Source organism: Lactuca sativa, chromosome 9 (genome assembly GCF_002870075.4).
Source record: "Lactuca sativa cultivar Salinas chromosome 9, Lsat_Salinas_v11, whole genome shotgun sequence".
NCBI classification, from domain to species: Eukaryota; Viridiplantae; Streptophyta; class Magnoliopsida; order Asterales; family Asteraceae; genus Lactuca; species Lactuca sativa.
Genome location: NC_056631.2, coordinates 197,493,205 through 197,519,623, shown reverse-complemented (window position 1 = coordinate 197,519,623; position 26,419 = coordinate 197,493,205). Strand labels below are relative to the sequence as shown.

Below are 26,419 nucleotides of genomic sequence, written 5' to 3'. Positions count from 1 at the left end.
AGCACGTAAAAAATAGTTTCCTACGAATGAAAGTAGTTAAGGAAATGGAGGGGAGAAAGTGACATTATACAAAGTTCAAAGTGAATTTTGTGAAAGTGGTATTTTAAAAAGTATAGGGATGAAAAATATCATTTTACAAAGTATTTTAAAAATAAAGAGATAAAAATTATCACTTTAAAAAGTATAAGAAGAGAAAATGTCATTTTATAAAGTATGTTAAAAAAAACGATTGTAAACATGTCACTTTAAAAAATATAGAGTAGCCAAACATCGGTGAAAACTATCATCGATATTGACATTTAATATAGATATACTATGTTATATCAAAACTAGCTGATAGTTGAAAGTAGTTGTTTTTATTTGTGTGGTAAATCTGCATATTATCTATAAAAAATTCAATAATAAAAAAATGTTATATATAATTATAAATATGAAAATAATTCTTTGTATATAGGGATTTTGTAACATCCATAAAATTTGAACCAATTTAAAACTTTTTAATTCATATAAAACCATTCAATTATTACAATTTTTTTTCAAAATAGTTTAAACATCAGAGTTCCCAAAAATCATAATCAGCATTCGAGGAGGTGTACGATCACGCATTCACTTTCCCGCGATCATCCGCTGAACCTGAAACAATAAACTGAAACTGTAAGCCAGAAAGATTAGTGAGTCACCCCCAAAATACCAACCTCAACAATACCATAACCATATCATATAGACAAATACAGAACAACCATGCATCTCGAGTCTGCAGTATGGTTGGTCCACCCGCATCGGGCCTTCAGTACACCTGGTCCACTCCCGGAGTCTACAGTATGACAGGACCGCCCGCCTCGGGCCTTCAGTCTGTCTAGTTCACTCTCCGAGCCTCAGCACGTCTGGACTGCCCTCTCGGGCCTTCAACCTATCTGGACCACTCGTTGGGCCTTCGGCCTGACTATGTGCCCCTTTCGGGTCTACAGTCTATCCGGTCCGCCCTGGGTATGTTGGCCTACAGCACAAAGCAGGACCCGCCTCAACCCAACCCCAAACAAACAACCATGTGCACATATAACAGATAATCACATAACAGTCCATAGACAAACAAACCGATCTAACAGGTCATATAGCATAGCAACATCCTAACCGGTCACTAACATCATACCATCCTAACTACCGGGATGCATATCTAACAGATCAATAAGCATATCAAACAAAACTAGTATACAATCCGAGAAAGGGCCGGCCTTGGTTTCTTAGACCATGTTGATATAGTGAGGATAACTCACCTCGAAATGTCGATCTGAACCGAAGAAACAGATTCCCGAACCACCGTCTCACCGATAATCCCAAACTATCCAAAATAGCGAATAACGAGTCAATAAACGGGAATATAAATTTTTACCAAGAATCCCTTATAACAGTAGCCCCATATGCCTCCCCTCTAATTTAGGTCATGGCCCAAAACCAAACCCATGATTCATAAGTCCATGTAACAAGGCCCATCAATGGCCCAACTTTCCAAATTGGGCCTACTACCTATCTGGGCCTAAATCCAAGATCCATTACCAAGACTTGGCCCAAAACACCTTATCCATAATGACCAGCAAAGGCCTAAGTCCAGCTAGCCCATAAACAGTCCAAAACTCAAAGCCCAAAGTCAAAAGCCCAATCAGAGGACGTAAGTTGGGCGTACTCCTCTGGTACGCGGGGCGTACCTTGACTCATGTTGACTGGAAAGTGGGTTGTTGACCCTATACGATGGGCGTATATCTTCCTACACGGGGTGTATGCGAACCGAACAAAAATCCTAACAAGTGCTTAATGGCTTAAGCACTTAAGTCCAAACTTCAGATCCATCGACCAAATATGCCTAGGACTCATAAAGTCTCGAACTTTATCACTTTGGACGTCCAGAAAGTTCTTAATCTAAGGTCTCAATCCATTAAGACCTTCTACTACTTGCATGGGACCTCCTAAGCCATTGGGACCTCATTTTTAACACTCAACACCCCTCCAAGAGTCTAGAAGGACATATCATTTCGCCCAAAACACAACATACATCATCTTGGAACTTTTGGGACAAGAAATGATTCCAAAATGCTAGAATGGCTAGATCTATGTTATACAAACATAAAGATTGAAGCTTTTTACCTTCTGGAGCTTCTAGGGTACAACACAACTTCAGATCTACAAGCCAAACTTTTTCCCCAACTCCTTGATGCAATGATTCCACCTTCAAGAGCTCGAAACACCCACCAATTTACACTCTCACACAAGGGCTAGGGTTTAGGGACGTTTCTGGAAGATGGAGGCTGAGAATGATGAGAGAAAATGAGCCATAAGGATGTTTATATAGTCCCTAACCCGAGATATTAGGGTTTCCTTCATTTATGAGTACGCCCTGCGTACCCTTACGTACGCGCGGCGTACTCCTCTTGGTCCCAAAATTACAAATTAGCCCTTAGGCTCTTCATGGCTTTACCCTTTCATCCCCATGGACTTCAAATGACAAAACTTGGGATGTTACAGATTTATATATTAACTTTTTTTTTTTATTTTGATTATGTTAAAATGATTGCATAAAGAATAACGAGAATAAATTGTTATTTAATATTAAATTTCCTATGTTTAAGGGTTTATATTAGATAAATTTAAATGTGTTAAGAAAATAAAAGTTTTATTAAGAATACTTGAAAAAAAATATAACATTAAATTTTGAAGTCCTTAAAATTTGAGATTTATATCAAATGAAATAAAAAATAAACAAAATACTAAGAAAACGACATGTAGTATCATTATATATAAAAATAGGTCATGTGTCAATCAAATAGTTTCTTTTATTATAATAAAGATAAGTATTTTGGCAATAATAGTTATAAGCTTTTTAAACTAAAAGATAAAAGTTACTCGACATAATTTTTAGATTATTAGTTTATTGTTAAATAAAAATATTAAGCTCAAAGTTTTTTTTTATTCGGGTTACAGAATATATCTATAGCATATTAAATAGCTTTATTAAAAAATAAAGTAAATTATATTTTTGGTCCCTAAATAATAGCATTTTTGCAACTTTAGTTTATTTTGATTTTGTCCCGTATTCCAAATAAAACGACTAATTTTTGCAAATTTGATCGTGATTTTACTCATTTTACTTGAAATATATATCAAAACTGTAACAAAAGAGCTTAAGACCAAAAACAAGATAAATTTTTTTGGAACAGAACCAATAAAACTGAATGTAATTTACACTTGAAAAGAATAGATTAGTTTTATACCACTTTACTCTTTTTAATCATATTCAACAACCATAACGATCGATAAAGTACACGTTTAACTTCAACAACCAAACACAATTAGTCAAAAGTCCAAACTTTTTGGAACATAAACATAAATAATTTGCATAAATAAACAAATTCTCATTACCAAAATGTCATCAAATACAAAGTGTTATAACTTATGACACTTCACATTAAGCCACTAGAATGCTCTTCTTATTGGTGAAAAAAAAATGGTGGAAAGGTCTCACTTCTCATTGTTTTTTACACATATATCGTCCAAGATAGGAAAATTACAAATGCAAATATGGACAGGTGGCACGTGATCATTCGTCCTCGTTAACTAGCAACGCGAATGAAAAGGGAGCAAATTTGTAGCCATCTCCTTCATAAAACTTGTTTTGAAACTCCACCCAGTGAAGCCTTAACGCGTGTAGAAAGGCACTAAGTGTTTCCATCACCAACAACACCCCCACAGTTGCAAACACAAATACAATTATCCCCACACCAAGAATAATCACATTATTGTACCTATTTATAAATTTTTTTTTTTAAAAAAAATTAATAATAATGTTTGTGTAGATATACATGCATTAGACTGATGTTGATTAGAAAACTTACCCCCAAGCAAGAAGAAGAACCTTCTCGTAGAACACAGTGGATAATTCCGAATGCGCCAAGCTGAAATTACAAGTTTCGTTATCAGACATAAAAAGTTGCAGAAATGGTCCCTGCGGTTTGGTCACAGTTGCAGTTACAGTCCAACTTTTAAAAAGTTGATAGGTTTGCGTTGCGTCCCTATGGTTTTGGTTGTCCCTGTTCTACGTGAAAAGACTATCTTGCCCTTTCTAATATATTTTTTTTTTAAACAAAAAAAAAAAAAAAGAAGATTAAAATTTACCTGAGTGCCCATAAACGAAGATAGGAAGCAGTATTTGAGACAGCCCCAAGTACAAACTCAATTGTATGAATAAGTTGATGAACAAACACTTCACTGAACTCAAATTCCTCTTCATGATCATGGGAGCCATGATGACCTCCCTCCACCAGTGACTCATCAGTCCCTTCAAGTGCCACGTAGGAATCACCTTGGTGTGTCTGGAAGTGGAACATTAAATATGGTCTTTTAATATTTATCAAAAAAAAAAAAAAAAAAAAAAAAAAACATGACATACCCTGTTATGCTGTGCCTTTAAAATGAAAGGCTTGGGTAGCAGCATCCATGGGACAGCAATTAAGGATAGAAGTAGTAACACAAGCTGCCATTGTCAATGAAATCATTTCTATTAAACTTTAGTTGAATAAAGTTTATTTTTATAAAAAATAAAATTTTTTGCTTTATTATTTATTTGGTTTTCTAGTTATAAATTAGTGTTGGGAGGAAGAGAATTGAACCTGAACGGTTTTCTGATTTGGGAAAAGCTCATTTTCAGCAAGATCATCAGTGGGGCTAAGGAACATATATATCATTACATGATATAAATCAGCTTTGGAACCAGTGATCCACTTCAAAATAATAAGGAGTGAAAGGTAGCCAAATAGACCGTTTAAAAATATCATCTGGGGTATAAATTGGAACCTGAACATTTTGCAACATATGATATAATTATTAATTAGTAAACATACATACATACATAATTGAAATATGGTTAACAGAACTCACCAGACATTGACACTGTTCTTGAAGTAGATAGCATTGAAAAAGCTCAAAACTATTCCAAGGTTCATTTGTGCAACACCAAGAAGAATTGACATTTTCATCTTTAAAGAATTGAGAAATGGTAATTCACTTCGACTTCCATGCCATACGGGGTCCACACCAAATGGGTATGTGTCACCCACCTTTATTAAACCTATAGTCGTAGCCTCACTGCATGCACAATAAAAGATTAACAAGATAAATAATTATTACATTTTTGGTCCCTGAGTATAGCTGGTTTTTGCAATTTTGGTACCAAAAAGATTTTTTTGTAATCTGGGTCCTGTTCCATGTAAAATGGTTATTTTTGGTCCTAATTAGTTTTTTTTCTTGCAACTTTTGTCCTTATTTTGAGGTTCTTGTAGCGTTTTTCTTACCTGTTCCAAGTAAAATGGTCCCTAAGTATAGCAGATATTTGCAATTTTGATCCTTATTTGAGGTTCATGTAACGTTTTCGCCTTGATCCAAGTAAATTGACTGCTTTTGGTCACCGAGTATTAGCTGATTTTTACAATTTACTTCCCAAAAAGTTTGTCTTGCAATTTTGGTCTTTTTATTTGAGGTTCTTATAATGTTTTCCATTCCAGTCCTAAATAGAATGACTACTTTGGTCCCTCATTATAGCTGAGTTTTGCATTTTTGGTCCCAAAACTCCAAAAAAGTATAGTCATTTTACTTGGACCAGGGACCAAAACGTTATAAAAACCTCAAATAAGGACTAAAGTTGCAAGACAACATTTTGGGACCAAATTTGCAAAACTTAGCTACACTAGGGGAACTTTTTGGGACCAAATTTGCAAAAATAGCTATACAACTACACTAGGGGGCCAAAAATATAACTTACTCAAAAAAAAAAAAAGTTGTCTTGCAACTTTGGTCCTTATTTGAGGTTCTTGTGACATTTTTTGTCTCCCTTCCAAGTAAAATGACTAGTTTTGGTCCCCAGGTATAGCTGATACTTTCAATTCTAGTCCCAAAAATTTAGTTGATTTACTTGGGACAGGAACCAAAAACGTTACAAAAACCTCAAATAAGGACCAAAAATGAAAAAACCATTCATACTTAGGGGCCAAAAATGCAATTTACTCAAAGATAACACAAACAAGGGGGTGGGGTGGGGTGGGGTAAGTACCTGCAGGCATCATCACGACAGGCATAGGCTGATGGACTAAATAACTCAAAAGGAACCGAGAAAAACTCATTATATATCAAACCCGTGTAGATTGAAAACAAAGCCATCAAGAATATAACATATCGACCCCCAAAAGTCATTTCCATTATGTCTCCAAGTTTCTGTATTCATTTCATATAAATTATAAATTCAAAATCTCTCTCATAAGATTAAGTAATATATATATATATATATATATATATATATATATATATATATATATATATATATATATATATATATAAAAAAAAAAAAACTGGTTACTTACCTGACTTGAGTATTTCTTTTCCTTGAGTATTAAAAATAAAGCTGCAATCAGGATGCATATTCCATGCCCCCAATCACCAAACATCACAGCAAAAAGAAATGGAAACGTGACAACAGTGTATACTCCAGGGTTTGCTTCTTGATACCTTGCAACACTGTAGCAACATGAAATTCATATAATAATTGGATTACATTTTTCAAATCACATTGCTGCTTCTTCCATTTACCCCTACAGAAATGCTTACCCATATGCATCAACAATTGTTTGAAAAGACTCGGTAAATTTATTTGTCCTGAAATAAGTTGGGGGCATTTCTTTCGTATGCAAAACTTGGAAAATCGCACCCACTTGTGACTTAGCATCAATTGTAGCCTGCTGGAGTGCTTCTTGAATCTGCAAAGACAAGGGGCAGACACGTAATTTTACAACCTTCGAGCATAATATTTAAAACTCATCAAAACATATATATAGTAGAGAGTGATATAAACCTGTTGGGTTGCAAATATGGGACTCCATCCTTCAGCAACAAGACACTTCTTTGTTACATCAATGCTAAGCATATTTAGCGTGTGATAAATAGATTTCTCCTTTCGAACCTTAAATTAGCAAACATAATGAAGTCAATGTTATTAAAAAAATAAAATAAAAAAAAAAAAAATCATCTTTATAAAGAAAAAGAAAAAAACAATTCTTAAATTAGTAAAAAGAATAAAGTATGTTGCTATTTCCTGCAATTTTCTCTTTATTACACATACCAGGTCATTCCATTGTTCATATTGTTTTGCAATAGTTTCCAACAAATTAGTACGATGCACAAGTCCAGTATCTATTGTTGTCTTCAGTTCAGATAGCCTTCCAGATACCTGAAAAGTTACATTTTTTATATAATCAGTGTCCTAATTTGATTAAATTCTATTTTATAAATATCAAGAATTCTGTGTACCTCAGTTATCATTTGTGCTTGTTTGCTCAAATCTTCTGGAAAAGGGTAACGATTTGCTCCAAAAGCTTCACATATCTTAAGAATCTTGCTCTTGGCTCTTTCTCCAGAAAAGAAAACCACAAAGACGCTTTTTTGAACCTGTAAAGCAGTAGTCATGTTTAATGCTGACATGGATGACAGGTATTAGCTGACGTGGAAATTGGAACTAACCTTTTCTCCTGAACTAGGATCAGTAACAGCTTCATCAACAGAAGATTGCCTTAAAAAGACATTACCCCTTGTAGCACGAAACAGAATTCTTTCAAAAGCCATGGCTTTTTCTTTAGCCACAAGCCCAGTGATATACCCTAGTTTGACTTGCTTTCCTTGGTCAACTGTCGACTCCTATACACAATAATCAGAAAGAATCATGGAAAGAAGGGGAAAAAAGTTAAAATTTAAAAGCACAAACAGGTCAAAGAACACCCTATACTATTCAACTATCCTGATTTCAAGCCTTCACACTCTCATATCAGAAAGAATCATGTACATGTCAAACCTACACTCAGTAATGACTAATGAAATAAACTAATGATTACATAACATGTACCTGATCATTCAATAGAGGAGTTTCCAAAGATTCTTCAGCACCCTGATGTGATGAACCTTCTCCCTGATGTTCTGAAGCACTGCTTTGAGCCACTTTGAAAAACTCTCCAGCCTATGAAACAGTTATTTACCATAAATGAAAAGAGTAAAAGGGTAGCCAATAGTGTGGAAAAAGAACTGGCATAAGATATACCTTTTGCAGAACAAGCTTATATTCTACAAGCTCATTATAGCCACGCTGCAATTTTTCACTATTTGCATTGATTTCAACAAGCTCGGCTTCAAGATCTCCAAGATTCACCTAAAAGACCACAAGAGGAAAAAAAATTAAGTTTAAAGATGGTATAAGTTTATGTATGGATAAGAAAAGTTGTATATACCTCAAGGTCATCTAGATTAAGGCCAGCTTTGGTATCGAGTTTCCCAGAGGGAATGATATCTGCCTTTGACATTTGATCTTTGAAGAAACGCAGCTTCCGTGCCAATTCTGCACATCTTTTAATCTTCACAAAAGAAGCAAGTTAAAATACAGATCCAATAAATAAAAGTTTCAAGAAGTAAACCAATGTCAAAGCTTACAATTTCCAAACTTCAATTGCAAATGCCAAATTCTATTCCTAATTTAAGACTCAAAGGGTAATGAGTAGTCAAGTGTTCAAAGGAAGATTAAAACTCACCTGGCCTGCATATGTTCTCTGAAAAGGGCTTTTCTCTACGTTCAGCTGTAGATACCAATAACATTAAGATTAGACCTATATTAGAAACCAAATTCACAAAACAAGAAGATACACTAAAAGGTAAAGTTTGAAAAGTATAAAAAGCTCTTCTAGATTTGTTCTTTTTTATTATTGTGCTAGTGGAATCAAGCATTATCTCTCAATCAAACCTTTATCGACTATATATATATGCCATCAAAGCCCTTTCTGAGATAACTAACTTCATTTTTATTCACTGGCTTATTCCGCTACCCTAAAAGAAATTGTGGAGTAACGAATCAAACGACTATTTCAGCTATTCATAGATAGCTATAGTATATAACTTGCTAAAAACGTAAAGATCAAATCGAAAAAAAAAAATCACGATGCTGAATTCAGCCAACCAACCCTAACTTTCAGCTCGATCAATCAATACCACTCACGTAAAACGTAGCAACACCCTACTTGTAATAAATCAACTAACGTCCAAACCTCAGTTTGCAAATCACTACTAGCTAAACTCACGATGCACCAAGAATTCACAACAATTACATCAATAACAACAATGATCTGTAAAAATTATAATCGCAGGTATAGAGAGAGTAAGTGCTGACGTCTTTGAATTGAATGAGGCCGATATCTCCAAGGTAAGAGACGGTCAAGCGAGCAGACTCGATTGGAATAATGACTTGTATTAAGTGCATCGGCTCTGAACGGAACAGATCCATCGGCGGACAACATCCGCCTCCGCCGCCGTGCTCCGCCATCTGTAGACTTTCGATTGCGATCAGAATCGTTCGTCGAGATCGATCAGTATCTCGGCAGCAGAGAAACAAGATGAACCCAGAGTCTCTGTATTACCGCCTCTATGTTTTCACAGCAGCCACGTTCTTCCGATTGATATTTTATTTTTTCTGTTTTTTTTTTCTTTCTAAAAAAAGTAAAATAATAATTGGGCTATAATTTACAGCGAATAGGCCAATAGAGTTTTATATTTTAATAGTTTCGGAATATACACGTGTATGTCATGAATTACACATTAAACGGGTGTTTGCGTAAGTGTTTTGTTTGTTATGTTCAGATTAATAGGTTTTATATATTCTAATTATAATATAATATATTTATGTTTATTGGATAATCGGTTTTATATCATGCTAAAGTTAGTGGGCTCGGTATGGGCACAAGCCGCACAACATGCTGATATGGCTAGGCAAACACCCAATGCTCACAATGTTGGGTTTTTATGTTGTTGTGAATCTTGTGATTGCATGTGGTTGTTGTTTCCCTCTTTTTGGAAAAGTTAGATTGAGTTGGAAAGGATTTGGTTGAGGTGAAAGCTTGGTGAATTCAGCACAATTCTCACCAACCTTAGACGTCACACAAAAAAAAAATGTTATACTTTTAAAGTGTAGTTTTGTTGTTTTGGGATTGAGATTGACAAATGATTCGAATTTGAATTTTGTTAATTATAGAGTAGGAGGTTTTCACGGTTGTAATTCTTTCGTCTAAGTTTTTTTGGTTAAAAGTCAATTTCATGATCATAATAATTGATTGTTGATTATTTGATTTACCGTTCATATAATAGATATAGTTTGTTCAATGTGGGTTGATGAGTGTTGTAATTGTAAGGATTTAACATGTTAGGTTTATGATAAAACAAATTTCATCATCAAATATTAAATAAAGTTATCTATTATTTTTTCATATTACCTTTATTTTGTTGTTTGGCAAAAAGTTGTTTTCTCATAATAAAGTCTTTTAGTTTACTAAATATCATATCATTGTAACTTCAAGTAATAGAGTTGAATTCAAACAAAACCATCGAGATTAAACAATTCATAGCCAGCAGAAGAAAAAACGAACAAGAAAATCATACCAAAAAATGCTAATTTTTCTAATAAAAGGATTGTATAGAGCTCTAATATCATATGAGCTAATAAAATAGTATCATGTGAGCTAATAAAACAATAGAGAGAAATATTGTTAGGATTTCATTATCGAGAAAAGGTATATTACAAGGAACAGAAAAGACAATTATAAATAGGAAAACAATCTACAGTTAACCTAGATAAAAGGTTAAAAAGACGTAATGCTAAAAGAGTCTGATAAATTTAATAGGCAAACAATTAATAGGAGTTTTCATGCTTTCAAAGCCAAGTAGAAATCAGTAAATGTTTGTTACAGACTCATGTGCTAATAACTCTTTGTATTGTACCATGTAATTCTAGTTTCTTGTTTTTCATTTGAATATAAAAAAATAAGTAGATGGTCTAGAGAATGCTTGATTTAGTTATACTAATCATCTTCAAATAGCGATGGTTGATCATGTTTTCAACAATAAACTCTTCATGGCTCCTATTGACATTGTGTTAGATTAAGGTTTCTAAGCTCATAACTAAATTGGTATATACTTGTAATTAGAAACAAAGTCATTTTTGGTTAGAATGACATTTGTAGAGAATATATATATATATATATATATATATATATATATATATATATATATATATATATATATATATAAGATTATTATATGATTAGTAAATTATAATAAATGATTTGTTAATATATTATATGATTAATATATTAATAATTAATTAAGATTTAATCATAAATTAATTGGAATTAATTTTTTGGATTAATTAGTATTAATTAAAGGTGCAGAGGCTAAGCTAAAATTGTTCAAAAGTTGAACAAATGAAGTGTTCCATAACCTTCCCATGGGGGACGGTTTTGGGATGCCCTAATAAGGCACTCTAGAAGCCTCCTTATAATTAGGTGTAACATCCCGATGATGAGGTAATTTCAATTTTAATCATATGTAGGAAGAAATATTGCATTTTGGCCCTTGTGCTTGAGAAGGATTGAAAAATGGCCCACATCGGCATTTTGGTATTTTGGTTGAGGCTTAGTATGTTGGGTGTACATTTCGTACGCAAGGCATACATGCGAGAACTTTGTATGTTAGGCGTACATCAAGTATGCAGGGCATACGTGCGAGGTTGTCAAACGCTAAATTTTGGGGTTTGGACCCTATTTAAACATCTTTTTGGCCCCAAGACCTTTACCCTCATCAGCCTCCACCTAAAAATCGTCCCTCCATCTAACCCTAAGTGTGAAGAGTGCACCTTGAGCTCATTTGTGTGTCTTGGTGGTGTTCTTGAAGAAGAAGAAGAAGAATTTAACATTCGAGATTTAATATGTTTCCTTTTAACCCCTTAATGTAAATTCTATCATTTTGGTCCCTAGCTAATACACGGGGCATACTCTATGAGTACGCTTAGCGTACTATCTCATCTCAGGTTTGTAGGTTCACCCACATACACGGGGCGTATGTGGGAGTACGCATGGCGTACGTAATGCAGGGGCAAACCCTAATTTTTAGGATTTGTGCCATATTTAAGCAACCTATACCCTTGGACCCTCTATTGATAAGCCTCCACTCCCCTATACCCTATGATGGAAACCCTAGCCTCCCATAGTGTGTTCTTGAGCTTTGGAAGTAATTTTGTGTTGTTTTGGTGTGCATTGAAGAAGGTGGTGCTTGGTAATCAAGCTTTGGTTAGACTTAAGGTTGTAGATCCAGAATCTTCATCAAGTTTGCTAGCTCCAGAAGGTATAAAGTTCTTATATTGGAACCTTTTGTGTTAGATTGAGATTAGAGCTTGTTTTTGAGCTTATGGTCTTTTGGGTTCTTTATGGGAGTTTGAGTCGCTCCATGAGCTAGGATGCTAGATCTTAGCCCCTCTGATGTTCCTTGTGTAAAAAGGTGTCATATTGATGAATCATATTGGTTCATGCATGAATTAGAGTCCTTATTATGGGTCTTAATGGACAAAATCGGATTTTGGGTCCCATTAAGACATCCAAGGTGATAAAGTTGCAAACTTTATGCATTAATACCTTGAAATGAAGTAGATCTGAGATTTGGACATTAAGAGTTTTAGTGGTTAAGACAAAATTAGACAAATGGGGCTCTGGCCGGTATACGGGGCGTAATTACTGGTATGTTGCGCGTATTGGGTTAGCTACCTGATTTCGAGTCAACACTCGTACGTCGTGCGTACGAGGAATACATCAAGCGTACGAGGTGAAGTGGGTTTTCTTCGTTTGGGGCTTTTGGACTCGGGATTATTTAGGCTTTTAAGGTTTGGGCCTTGTTGGGCCATTGGACTTTTGAACTTGGTCCATGGATGGACTATGGGCCTTCTTGGGATTAGGTTCATGATGATTGTGGGCTCAATTTTTAATTAAGGATCTTGGAATCCTTAAATATTTTCTTGGAATAGAGGTAATAAATTTTGATGATGGTTTATGTTTAAATTAAAGAAAGTACTGCCTGGAATTATTGCATGAGTATGGGATGCTTGGTTGTAAACCTATAAGTACACATTTGGAAACAAATTTTATTGTAAGTTCAGGTGATACTGATGAAAAAGATAGATTGTTTGAAAATAAAACAGAATTTCAAAAGTTGATAGGTAAACTTATTTATCTTACAATTACAAGAAATGATATTTCTTATGCAGTTCAGGTTCTTAGTCAATATATGCACAAACCAAGAAAATCTCATTTAAACATTGCTTTCAGATTGTTGAGATATTTGAAAAGTAGCCCTCGAAAAGGAGTTGCTTTAATTAAGTCAAGTGTGTTTGAATTAAAAGGTTTTGTTGGTGCATACTGGGCTAAGTGTTTAGCCACAAGGAGGTATGTATCAGGTTATATGGTTTATCTTAATAATTGTTTGATTTCTTGGAAGAGTAAGAAACAATCTATTGTTTCTAGGTCTTCTACTGAATCAGAGTATAGAGTTCATGGTTCTATTACTTGTGAAATAATTTGGGTCTTAAAGATTTTGTTTAAACTAGAAGTTAAAAATCTTATTCCTTTTTCTATTTTTTGTGATAATGATTTAACGATTAAGTTAGCTCTTAATCCTGTATTTCATGAAAGGACAAAGCATTTTGAAATTGATCTACATTTTGTTAGAGAAAAAATTGCTAGTGGTGTATTGAAATTGGTTAAAATAGATTCTTCTGAACAAAATGTTGATATTCTTACGAAGTCTTTGAGTGTAAAACAACATGATTTTTTAATAAATAAAATGGGTCTTATTGATGTTTTCAGAAAAGGAAATAAATATTTCGATTGAGGGGGATGTTGAAAATATATTATCCTTGCAATCTCCTATTTATTATTTGAAATAAAATGTGATATATAGTTGAAGGGTATTTTGTGTAAAGAGTGTATTATGACGTTTTGTTTCTTGTTCGTTCATCATTTGGTATTAGAGCCTTAGTTTGGAAATTCGGGCATATTATTAGGTGTGTCTGAACTCAAACTGAGGGTTTGGTAAAATTTTCAGAAAGAAATGTTTTATAAAAGGATTTTCTAATAAAATAATAAGGGTGTGGTGCATGCAATTCACCGAGGTCAAGTAAGTTTTCCCAAAACACCCATACATGTTTTGTGATATGCTTTGATGTGTGAATCTGTGAATCAAATGCTAGTTAGGGCTAAGGATATGCTCAAGATTTGCATGATATAATGCTAGGAGAGATGCCTTTATATGTCTACTTTATTATTATTATTATTATTATTATTATTATTATTATTATTATTATTATTGTTGTTGTTGTTGTTGTTGTTGTTGTTGTTGTTGTTGTTATAAAATTTTCCAGTTAATCAGATTATATATAATTCAGAGATAAAGATATCAAAAACTCCCCAAATTGGGTGGTTAAAGGCGTTGCCTTAATATTGCCCATTTTCTTTAACAACACTTCTCTTTATCTTATGAGTGTGCCAAGTCAGATGTGGCATGTTATGTTAGCTGTCACGTCAGCAAATGTATCCAAGTAAGCATCCAGGAGGCTTGGTTCACCGGCTAGGGAGAGCAAAACCGAATAAATGTCCAAAAATGATAAAATTTAGCTAAATGTGAGGCATTAACCAACATAAAAAACGACTTTGGGTAAAATTGACAACTTTAGGATTTTTGTGACATTAACCCAACAAATATTTGCCTGAAAGTAGTTATGAAAACAAGAAAGAGCATTACAATATAAGTTTCGAAAAATTCATAAGATTTTATTTGTGCCAAGGAAATTAACTATTATTATAACTCACCCACAACCGAAGTCTAGAGTTTGAACTATTTATATTGATTAAATATTCAAGTTCATATTAATCTTGTCTCGTGATCTTTCCCAAAAATAGCTAAATGATAAGTAATTGGTAATCGTTTGAACATTTGGGATTTCAGCCGGTAATCTTCCGAAAAATCTTATATTTTGTATTCATTAACGATAAGGCCATGACTTTTTAATAGAAATATAATCTTATTGTATTTTTTTCTTCTGGCATAAGGTATTATCTTATAATAATCTTACTATAATCTTATTTTCTGAATATTTCAAATAACTTTTAACAACTACGAGGATGGTTTAACTTTTAATTTTTTACGTTTTAAATTCATTTTACACATTTCAAAAACTTACAAGCTACTTTTGTTGAACATTTTTATACAGATAAAAGTTACAAACTTAGAGCTTCTAACTTTAAGCAACCAACTGGTTTTGCTGAATATAACCCTTTGTATGACATTTGTATTTGGCTAGCGTTATATTGATTGATATTGATTTAGTGTTAAGGTACAAAATGCCAACAATTTAGGGGAAAATGACTTACTATGGTAATTAACTTTTCCGTATGTTCATATTTGGGTAATTATTTTTTTTTTTGTATAAATTTAGGTAACAAACTTGTTGGAAGTGTTCACATATGACCATTATGACCTGCTGTAGCAGGTTATATCCTAGATATGAACACTTTCAATAAGTTCGTTACCTAGATGTGTACAAAAAAAAGATAGTTACCTAAATATGAACATAACGAAAAGTAAGAGTAAATTACACGAGTGGTCCCTATGGTTTGGGGGAATTTGTGTTTTTGGTCCCTAATTTATTTTTTTTAACTCGAATTGTCCTTACTGTTTATTTTTGTTGCGCGTTTGGTCACTATCTTATCTAAAAAGACTATTGTGCCCTTATTAATTTATTTTTTAATTAACTTTCATATTTATGTATTTATTTTTTTACATATTAAAAAAATTAATAGACCCCACATATTTGTATCTCCTCACCATTCCATTTCTCATCCTCATCAACTTCTATTTATTTTTCATCTCTAGTGATATCGACATCTTCACAATCTCTTTTTTTCGTTCATTCACCTCCGTCGAATCAACACCACAACTAAGGGTGTTCGTTTGGATGGATCGGTTCAATCCGATCTAATTAAGTAAATCCAAATTGATTTCGGTTTTTCAAAATATGGATCCAAATAGTCCAAACTAAATTCAAATCCGATCCGATCCGATCCAATTACAATTCGGTTGGATCGGTTTTTATAATTCGGTTTTCAAAAACCATAACATTTTAAAAGGACAGAGAATTATAATATAATCTAATTTTACAGAAGAAGCAAAAACAAATTATTTATTTGTGATTTAAAATTTATAAACAACTACTAAAAAGACATATTATAGTTTATTATTTAATAGATAAAAAACTTTTGAAAGAAAGTATATATTATTGTCTTTTATTAGGTAAAACTTTTTGAACTTATTTAAAAAAAATTATATAATTAATAAATAATTATAGATATATTGAAAATAAATACATAACAAATTGTTATTCGGTTTTTTTGGACAATTCGGTTTTATTGAAAATCAATCTGAAATCCAAAATAATAATTCGGTTTTATTGAAAACCAATTCAAAAATCCGAATATCCGAATATCCAAACCAAATAGTCAAATCCAAATTGTCCAGTTGGACAATTCGGTTTTATCCAAATAATGAACAACCCTAACCACAACCCACTAAAGATGAAGAGACAGTAGAAGGACCGAAAAAAAGAGATGGTGAAGATGTCGATATTACTAAAGATGAAAAATAAAAAGAAGTTGAGGAGGATAAGAGATGAGATGGTGAGTAGATACAGATATGTGAGGTCTATTAATTTTTTTAAATATATAAAAAATAAATACATAAATAAGAAAGTTAATTAAAAAATAAATTAATAAGGGCACAATAGTCTTTTTAGGTAAGACATGACCAAACGCGCAACAAAAATAAACAGTAGGGACCATCCGAGTTAAAAAAATAAGTTAGGGACCAAAAACATAAATTCCCCCAAACCACAGGGACCATTCGTGTCATTTATTCTTACTTTTCGTTTTGTTCATATTTGGGTAACTATTTTTTTGTACACATCTAGGTAACGAACTTGTTGAAAGTATTCACATCTAGGATGTAACCTGCTATAGCAGGTCATAATGGTCATATGTGAACACTTCCAACAAGTTTGTTACCTAGATGTGTACAAAAAAAAGATACTTACCCAGATGTGAACATACGAAAAAGTTAATTACCTTAGCAAGTCATTTTCCCACAATTTAGATATGATTCCAATTAAATAATTTTTTTAACATTAACCCATGATCACAATTCAGAAGGTGAGAGAATACGTAGATGAATTGGTCTTTTCTATTGTACTAACGTTTAAAATTACAGGAGTTTGGAATTATAAATATTAAATACATACACAAAACAAAACATGACTATACCTTTTTTCAACAGTTTTTACATACACAGTTTAATGACACCCACAAAGGGGATTTATCCTCATTCCTCCATGAAAAAAAAAACTCCTGCAGGACACCAACACATAGCTCAAAATGTGTTACAAAAAAGGCATTGAATATACTTTGTTAATATCAAAAAGAGTAAATTACACTTTTGGTCCCTAAATATAACTGACTTTCTTTTCCAATTTTGGTCCCAAAAAGTTTTTTCTTATAAATTTGGTCCTTATTTGAAGTTCTTATAACATTTTTGGTCCATGTTCAATAGAAACCTTTCGGGGCCAAAATCGAAAAATCAGCCATGCTCAAGGACCAAAGAGGTAACTTTCCCAAAAATAGTCATTTTACTTTTTACTTGGAACAAACACCAAAAACGTTATAAAAACATGAAATAAGGACCAAACTGAAATAAAATATATATATATATATATATATATATATATATATATATATATATATATATATATATATATATATATATATATATAGGCATACTCAAGGACCAAAGTTGTAAAGCTCTGTATTGAAGAAGAAAAAGAAAGTTGGCGTACCTTCATTTTGAGGGAGGCAAAGTGCAAATATCAAGAAGTGAAAGCAAAAATTCTATCTGCAATTTTGGTTCGGCAGATTGGACATTCGGAACAGGCAAGTGAACAAGATTTACACACTGCAAAAGCCAAAAAGGGCAAAAATGTAAGTATTTAACAAGTATTGAAATAGCAACCAAGCTTGAAGTTTAAAGAAACTTACAACTAAAATGTCTGCAAGGAAGAAGCATTGTTGTTGTTGGTGACTCAAAGCATACTTTACATACATGAGAATTTGCATCTCCCCCATTTCCATTGTTGTAACTCACCTCTTTCTCCTTCTCCTTCATCTCTTGCATTCGAGCCTATATACATGTGCACATTTTACTTAATTATCACTCATGAAATAGCAACGAATGTGAGTAAATGACAATTTTACCCTTCTGTTTAAAAAAAAAAGATGTTGAATAACAAATGATTGTTTCCAGATTAAGTCCATTAAGCCAAACAAAAACTTGCACTAAAGTCTTGTGTTTTGTTTTTGGACATGAGCAAATGACCATTTTACCCTTTTTTAGTTTAAAAGAGATGTAAGTACCTTCAAGCGAGCAACAAGGGGTTCTTCTTTCGCCACATCATGCGCTTTTTCTGAACCATCCAAAACTTGTCTCTCTTTAACAACTATATTATCACGACCACCACCATTTTCTATTTTCCGGAAATTTACAGTTTCACCCCTCTCAGTTCCATTACTATTCGATTCATTAACTGTTACGCCTTTCGCCTCTTTCTTCAACTGAGCAACAAGAACCCACATATTAGCCAAATCATTCTCCAAAGCCGCTTCTTTCTTCTTCATTTCCTCAGCTTTTTTCCTATATTCCTCTTCTATAACTTCCTTCTCAGACAAAGCAGCCTCAAGTCTCGCTTCCCTTTGCTTCCTTGCTTGTAACTCCATTTTTAAATCTTCAGGGTCAAGATTCCATGAGTCAAAATCATCTTTGACTCGGCTGGAAGATCGCCCTTTCCGACCATTTTTAGCATCATACTTTCTAGATTTTGAATTTCCCAACTCGCAAGCAGACATTAACTCCTTTTCAAGTTTTGCATTTTCTAGGGACAGTTTGGTAATTTCACCGGCTAGATTCTTGAGTTCAACCGCAGCAGCTGAAGCTAATTCCTTAGCATATGAAGCTTCTTCTGAAAGTTTCTGATTCTGTACACATAATCCGCTGTTCTCCTCTAGAATGTGAATTTGTTCCAGCTTTAATTTTTCATTTTCTACCTCCTGATTAAATATATAAAAAGGATTAAATTAATTATTTGCCAGAATTGAACTTTGCTAAATAACAATATAAGTTATATAACATACCTGAATCTTGATTTGTGTTCTTAGCTCATCGATGTAATCTTTGGATCTTGGATGTTCTGAAGATGTAAGGAGCTGCTGTTCAAGCAACATGATTCTTTCTTGCAGTTCTTTAACTTCAGTACACTGCAATAGAATAAAGAAAATTAAGAAAACATGTGTTATTTTAAATACAAAATAAACGATGTATTATAAATTATAAATACAGATACCCTGTTTTGCAATTCTTCCTGGAGGATGCGGTTGTCTGCTGACATGATCTGCAATTATAGAAGATGTTTTGACTTTTGAGGAAAATCATTAGCAATTAATGTCATGAGTTGGGTTAAAATGTTGATACTAACCTCTAGCTCAAAACCCTTTTCATCACACTGTGTCATTAACTTCATCATTGTCTGTTTTGGAGTAACAAAAAAAGGAAATGTTGATAATGTATAGATTGTGGAAAGACAATAAATAAGTAAGAAAAAATAAAGAGAGAAAAAGTGCACCTGTTGCATATCAGTCAATGATGTATTAGAAATTGAAGCTTCATTGCTTTCAACAATCTGTCTTTCCAAAGCCCTCATTTGCCTTCTTTTTTCTTCTATTTCACGCTCCAGGTCCTCTATCTGATTATCACCATATGTTTATAAGTAATCTAAAGGATTTGAATATAATATATATATATATATATATATATATATATATATATATATATATACGGAGGAAAGAGGGGTAACAAAGCTTTACTTGGGTTTTTGAGCTCTCAGGATCATTTGCAGATTGTTCTACTAAACGTTTCATGGTACTTGAATTGAAGGCAATCTCTCCTGCAAGCATTTTCACTCTTTCAACTAGAAGGTCCATTTCATCTATTGAAAGTCCACCCTGTGGTCAAAGACAAAGTCAAAGTCAAACAAAACATACTAAAACACTAAGGTTTCTTTCTACTTTATATATTTATATAAAAGTAGAACTATCATGTATGTGTTGAAATGTGATATTAAGAGATGAGAGCTCCATGAAACATACTGTTAGCAGCTTTATACCACTGGCAGAACGACTAATGACTTCACCCGGTTGAGTTGACTCGGTGATAGAATCACCAGAAATTAAGTCACTGTTCAAGAGTAGAGAACCATTCTGAAACAAATAGCATCAACAAAAAGGTTAAATCATTAATTCTTAAAATTCCATTGTGAGGTCATGTAAAACATGGGAAATTAAATTGAGAATGTTTAAACTAACATCATCATCATTAACAGAAAGACTCTGTTGACCAGATGCATCGGTCAACCCAGGAATTGTATGTTTTGAGGAAACAAGTATTAGCTTTGTGAGCCTCTGAATTCGGCTCATGAGAGCAGCTTTGGCTTCTTCCTCTTCTTCTAATCGTGATTGCATTTTCACTTGTCCTTCTTCCAACTATAATACAAATTTTAAAACATAAAAAGAGTGAACTAATTTATACACAAAGAATTTGTACTAATAGCGAATAAAAAAAAAAAGAAAATGAAATAGAACCTTCTGTTTTAATGTCATTATCTCTTCTGGATTGACACCTCCTACAAGCATCCCTCTACGAAATTGATCAAGCTCTAGCTTAAGAGCTGATATCTCTCTTTGGTACTTCTTAATCAAAGATTTTTCATCAATAATCTGTAATAAGATGAATAGTTTAAGATTAATACTTGTGTTTTTAGTAAACTGAAAAACAGATAAAAATGCTGATGTCATCATGTCATAACAATTAACAAACCTTATTGCGAGAGGCATAGATTTCAATACGTTTTGCCCTGCTTGCAAATTTTAATGTATTGTGAGTCTCCTCCATGCTACTAGATGCTGGAGTTATAGTACAAATAAGCTGGAAAGAGAAAAAAAAAATTGGATTATGGGTCAAAGATACAAATTCTTTGTAATGAATATATATAACTTAAAAAGTCAAGTTTATTAATGCTTACTGAAACATGGCCATGGCCACTCAATGAAGACTGTAGAATGCGAGTAAGTTTTGAATCTCTGTAAGGAACATGAGATGCCTTTCCCTCACTAAGTTTTCCAATTACCTGTGATTTCCACAGTTCAAAAACATTATCCAATTTTATAAATTTAATAGATTTTATATTGAAGAAATCCAAATTCTCTTACAGTTCCAAGGGTTAGAAGACTTTTGTTTATGTAAGATCCTTCTTTCCTTCTCAGTCCTGTTGTTTCAGTTTTTGAGCTCTCTGATCCCGCTAGATCGATTAAATTCTAGAAAAAAATAGAAAAATGATTTCGAATAAAAATTAAGTGATATAATAATAGGGAGACTTTAAAACAAGGCGTGGACATACAAGTTGAGAAAATATGACTCCATCATATTCATCACCATGAGCACTACTTTCAATCATCTGCAAGTTCAAATATATGTTAGAGATCGTTGATACAGTTAACAATGAAACACATAAGTTTATTTTTTTAGCAGTTGACCTACTTAGCTGTTGAGTAATAAAGTCTTAAATTGTTAGTTCAGTTTTGTAATTTTGTTATTATATAACTTCAGCTGTTTTATTTGTTACATGTTTAACGTTGATTTATCTGTTAACTTGATTGTAAGCTTTCAGCTGTTGATTTAGTTAAGTTTATGACAGTGTTAGTTCAGCAAATAATTTATCCGTCAGTTTTAAATTTTAGCAGATAATTTAGTTATTAAATTTATGTCGTAACTCATAATGTTACTGTAAATTGATTATTTCAGCTGTCAATTTCTCTAGTTGTCAAGTTTATGTTACTGTTAAAAAGGTTAGTTCACTTTTGTAACTGTGTTTTTTACACTTACATTATTTCATTATTCCCATATCTAGTTAACTAGTTTCTTTTAGTTGTTCACTTAATAATTTGCAGTTTGTAGCATTGGAAATACTCGTTTATTATCTTTGAACTAATTATGTCATGTTCTTTCAATATCATTTATTTGTTTACGTTCTTTTTTTGAATTTTCTTGCTTTCTGACCTTGAAAAGTAAACAAAGTCAACAGCATAAACTCAGAAACTGAATATGTTTATAAGATATATTTATATCATAACAAATGTAAGCTCATAAAAAGATGAAAAAGTACAGATATAAACTTCATGTGAATCACATACCAGGGTAAATATTGTGTGACTACGGCTGCTAAGAAGATTAAAATTATTTGAACCAATGTGCCTGTGCTCTGCATACAATAAATAAAAAAGAGTAAGATTGTATTCATATCTATGTAAATCATTCCCAATCATATAAGTTGATCTAATATGCACACACAGAAAATTATCTATAGTAGATTTAACCTTAGGATCTCTAGAATATATACATATATATATATATATATATATATATATATATATATATATACACACACACACACACACAGAGAGAGAGAGAGAGAGAGAGAGAGAGAGATAGATTGAGCAGTACCTTCACCAGCAGCAATGAAAGAAAGGGCATGTCCAGGAGACAAAACCACCTCTTCCTTTATACCCTCAACATATGTACCCTTTTCATGAATAGAAAATAATAATAAGAACACACAAATATATATAAATTTATCACCACATAACATGATGATATAATACCAATAACATGATGATTATGCAATATATAATTCTGGTAAGTTAATGGAGAAACCTGTGAATCTTCTCGAACACGCAGATTTTGTCCTGTTGGATCAAGTAGATCATTGATCACCTGACATGAGAAAGCATAAGCACTTAAGCAGAGCATGGTGAATCAAAGAATGTTGCTTATAAAGTTCATTTATGATCCTCAATCAAAAATAAAGCAACTACATATATTGTTGGCCATGAGAAAAGAAACCTCATTATATATCTCAATGTAGGACACTCGCAATAAGAACTCCCTTCCTGGCGTCTGAAAAGTAAATGCAAGGTGTTCATTATTCATAAAAAAGAATCATGACATAAATAATAAAGCAAACATACCAAAACTGCACACAGAATGTGTGTGTGTGTATTTTTATGAATATATGTAATGTATGTGTATTATGTATTTATGTATATGTATGTGTGTATATTTTCATACATATATCATGTATGTAACGTAAGCAAGTACACACATATATATAAGAGGGAGTTCTAGAAGAACACTTACATCCTGTATAATGCTGAAAACGTCCTTTATTGCCAAAGGTATTATTCCTGGAGAATTATGATCACCCTGTGAAAAGAAATAAGAAGAATAAAGAGTTCTGGAGAACATAAAGCAACTACAGAGTGTGAAGGGAAATACAAAGTACAAACAACCATTAGGTAACAACTTTGCTTTCTGTTTTTGTGAATTTGTGCTACATTTCAGTTCTATAAAATATAAACAGTTACACCCAATAGCATACTTTCTAGCTGCTACAAGCTCTTAAACCTAGAGAGATTACAGAATGCCACCTTTAAAATCTAGCATTTAATTCACTTATCCTACTACAATGAATTTGTCACTTAAAATAATCCTGCAAAATTTACTATACTTAATAGATACAACTTATGGTTGTATTCTTACTCCAGGTATCATCACTGACAATTTATTATTTGCTGCACTGATATCTTGCTATAGACACGCTGGAAGTATATAGCGTACTTTGGATAGTACTCAAATTCATCAAAATGGACAAATTCAGCAATCATTGTATGAACTATGTTTCAGGTCTTGTCTATCTGTATAACTTAACAACATGCAATATATGGATCTTTTGCTAATAGACACTCATATTTATCAACAGAGCTGCTTAATGGCTAGCCAGTAGCCACTGAAGATAAAGTCCAATTTAAATTGGATGTATTGCTAAATGCTAATTGCTATAGACCACAAGCTCCTATCATATCCTTTTTATGATACATATCAGCTATTACTCATTTACTCCATAACCAATATTAATTAAACTCCTCAAACAATGGGTTACACATACTATATTCTTACTTAACTGCCATCTTAAATGCAATATGAGCTTGTAAATACCACTCAAGATCATTACAGTTCATTAATATCACAGGAAAAAAAATTGTGCTTACATGCATAGTATGTGTCTTCCCACTGCTTGTTACACCATATGCAAATACAGTTCCTGCATTTGCAGTCATACATTAGCCCCAACTAGTGTTTTGCTCAATCCCTCTTTTTAATTTGTACGATGAATAAACTCAGAAAATTAGCATAATAGTGTTTTTTAAATTGGATCTAGTTTTACCACACCATTTATGCCGTCCATAGCAGCCTTTATAACAGGTCCAGCAGCTACTTCATACACTTCATGAGTCTCCGCAAAGGATCCAAACACTCTATCTGTTATACAGAACATACAAGGAAAGTAACCCTAATCTGAGATGAACTTCCATTTTAACTTCAACCAGTGTTGTAACCATTTTAGGTTGGTTTATTTAATAATCGAGAAGGCCAAAGTTTGTACCAAACGCATATGAAGTGGCCGGATTGTACTCATTGCGCACAAGTTTATCTCCGTCGGCGTACCACGCAATCTCATCTCCTCTCTGATACTCTCTTTCACTACAGACACCACAAATTTATCACATTGTCTTGGAACTGTAGCAAATCCAAACCAAACACTTCGGATATACCTAAAACCAATTCAAATTCAAGATCTCGAAATTACCTCAAAGGCCTAAACCGAATCGTGACGGAAATGCTGTCACCTCCTGCCGGTCTGGAGAATTCATCAATCGGCTCATCTATCAACTCATCGGCAGACGGATAATCTACAGGCGAAGGCGCGTCGTAAGCACCTCGAGAGTACATCGATTCAGATGTAGTCCGACCAAGAGTATCAGATCTTGAACCGTAACCGTTCCCTGAGCCGCCTCCGTAGAAAGTTGTAGCGGAGGATGATGAACGATGTACTGTCTGCTTGAAAGATGAAGACGATGAAGATGATGAAAACGGACTTGAAGGCTTCTGGTTGGGAAATGGTGAACTGCTTCGTCCTCTTGAAGAGGAAGCTGCCATTGACCGATTTAACTCACAGATTCAACAACCGGACAAAATCAACCAATAATAACTCAATTAAAAACATTGAATATGTCAGAGTTCCCCCATGTTCCTTGGTTAGTAGAACCTAAAACCAACATTGGTTCAGTCGGTGAGTGATTCGAAGCTCCTCTAGAGAGAGAAAATCACAGTATTGTATATATATCTGATCGAGAAGCTCCTCTAGAGAGAGAAAGTCAGGGTGTATGTCTATATACTTTCATATACGTACAGAGAGAGAAACTGTGTGGTAGGAAATGGGGTGTGTGTGTGTGTTTCTTCTGGTTTACGACAAAACGCGAGCAGAGAGAGAGAGAGAGAGAGAGAGAGAGTGGGAGGGAGGTAATCGAACAATGGAAGGATATTTTTTAAGTTTATTTAACCTTTTTAGATATTTAATTCGTTAATTTAAAATTTTATATTTAATATTTAATTTTGCATATATGCAATAGTTTTTAATTTACAATCAATAAAACTATTATTTAACTTATATTATACTTAATCTATTAAAAATGTAGTTATCTAATTTATGACATTTGTGTAAAATGATAGAGTAAAAAAAACGTTACATATTTAATAGAATAAAATATAGTATATATAAATAAATATTTAATCCGTCTATCACACTTGTATGATTAAAAATCAATTAGAATGTGAAATATTTTGGTTTTATGATAAAAACATATTTATATAAAATATAATTTTGTTACTTAAAAAACATTTACTCCGATATTCAAACAAATATGTTTACTTTTTTTAAATAAAACTTTTTACAAAATAACTTTATAGAGTAATAAAATATAATTTTATCAAGAAAAATAAGACAAATTTCGTAATGTATAAAATTACAAAAGTAAACGTTGAGTGATTAACGATTTGATTTAAATTTTGAAAGAATGTGAATTTGAATTTTTAAAATATTATATTTTACTCTCATAAAGTTATATATTAATTTATTGTAAAGGGGAGATAAAATGGGAATAAAAGAAGGTGATAGGTAGTGGGTGACATGGAGGGGAGGGGGGCCGTGGGCGCGTGGGGGCTGTAAAATTTGAAAACTTGGGTTTTGGCTGAAAACGACGGCGCCTTGAGTTTAATTTTAAAAAACAAGCGTCAAATGAGCGGGAATGACAGTGACAAATATATAAACCTAATCGCCGGCCAGGAGCTCAATGAAATTTACTATTGTTTCCTCATCCTTTATATTTAAGTTTTCCAATTAGAACTTTCTCGAAAGAATTCGAAATTT

The 26,419-nt window shown here is 32.9% G+C and overlaps 2 protein-coding genes across 2 annotated transcripts; both read right to left on the bottom strand.

The window, feature by feature from the left end:
- Positions 1-3,383: 3,383 nt before the first annotated feature.
- LOC111918261 (V-type proton ATPase subunit a3) lies at positions 3,384-9,531 on the bottom strand. The gene is made up of 18 exons (XM_023913952.3): positions 9,242-9,531; positions 8,610-8,654; positions 8,313-8,435; positions 8,126-8,233; positions 7,934-8,044; positions 7,555-7,728; positions 7,345-7,482; positions 7,157-7,264; positions 6,890-6,997; positions 6,646-6,794; positions 6,402-6,555; positions 6,095-6,255; positions 4,927-5,133; positions 4,659-4,842; positions 4,439-4,522; positions 4,165-4,361; positions 3,885-3,944; positions 3,384-3,794 (listed from the first exon to the last, which is right to left on the bottom strand). The coding sequence occupies exons 1-18, from the start codon at positions 9,392-9,394 to the stop codon at positions 3,590-3,592; spliced, it is 2,469 nt and encodes an 822-aa protein (XP_023769720.1). The 5' UTR covers positions 9,395-9,531; the 3' UTR covers positions 3,384-3,589.
- A 7,629-nt stretch (positions 9,532-17,160) lies between these two features.
- LOC111918262 (kinesin-like protein KIN-7D, mitochondrial) lies at positions 17,161-25,510 on the bottom strand. The gene is made up of 25 exons (XM_023913953.3): positions 24,800-25,510; positions 24,596-24,693; positions 24,382-24,471; positions 24,201-24,253; positions 23,290-23,355; positions 22,996-23,049; positions 22,807-22,866; positions 22,597-22,675; positions 22,287-22,354; positions 21,494-21,550; positions 21,306-21,410; positions 21,119-21,223; positions 20,914-21,021; positions 20,679-20,813; positions 20,403-20,579; positions 20,187-20,297; positions 19,905-20,042; positions 19,664-19,783; positions 19,517-19,567; positions 19,385-19,432; positions 19,176-19,298; positions 18,402-19,091; positions 18,027-18,168; positions 17,828-17,943; positions 17,161-17,342 (listed from the first exon to the last, which is right to left on the bottom strand). The coding sequence occupies exons 1-24, from the start codon at positions 25,147-25,149 to the stop codon at positions 17,858-17,860; spliced, it is 3,114 nt and encodes a 1,037-aa protein (XP_023769721.1). The 5' UTR covers positions 25,150-25,510; the 3' UTR covers positions 17,161-17,342; positions 17,828-17,857.
- Positions 25,511-26,419: the final 909 nt, after the last annotated feature.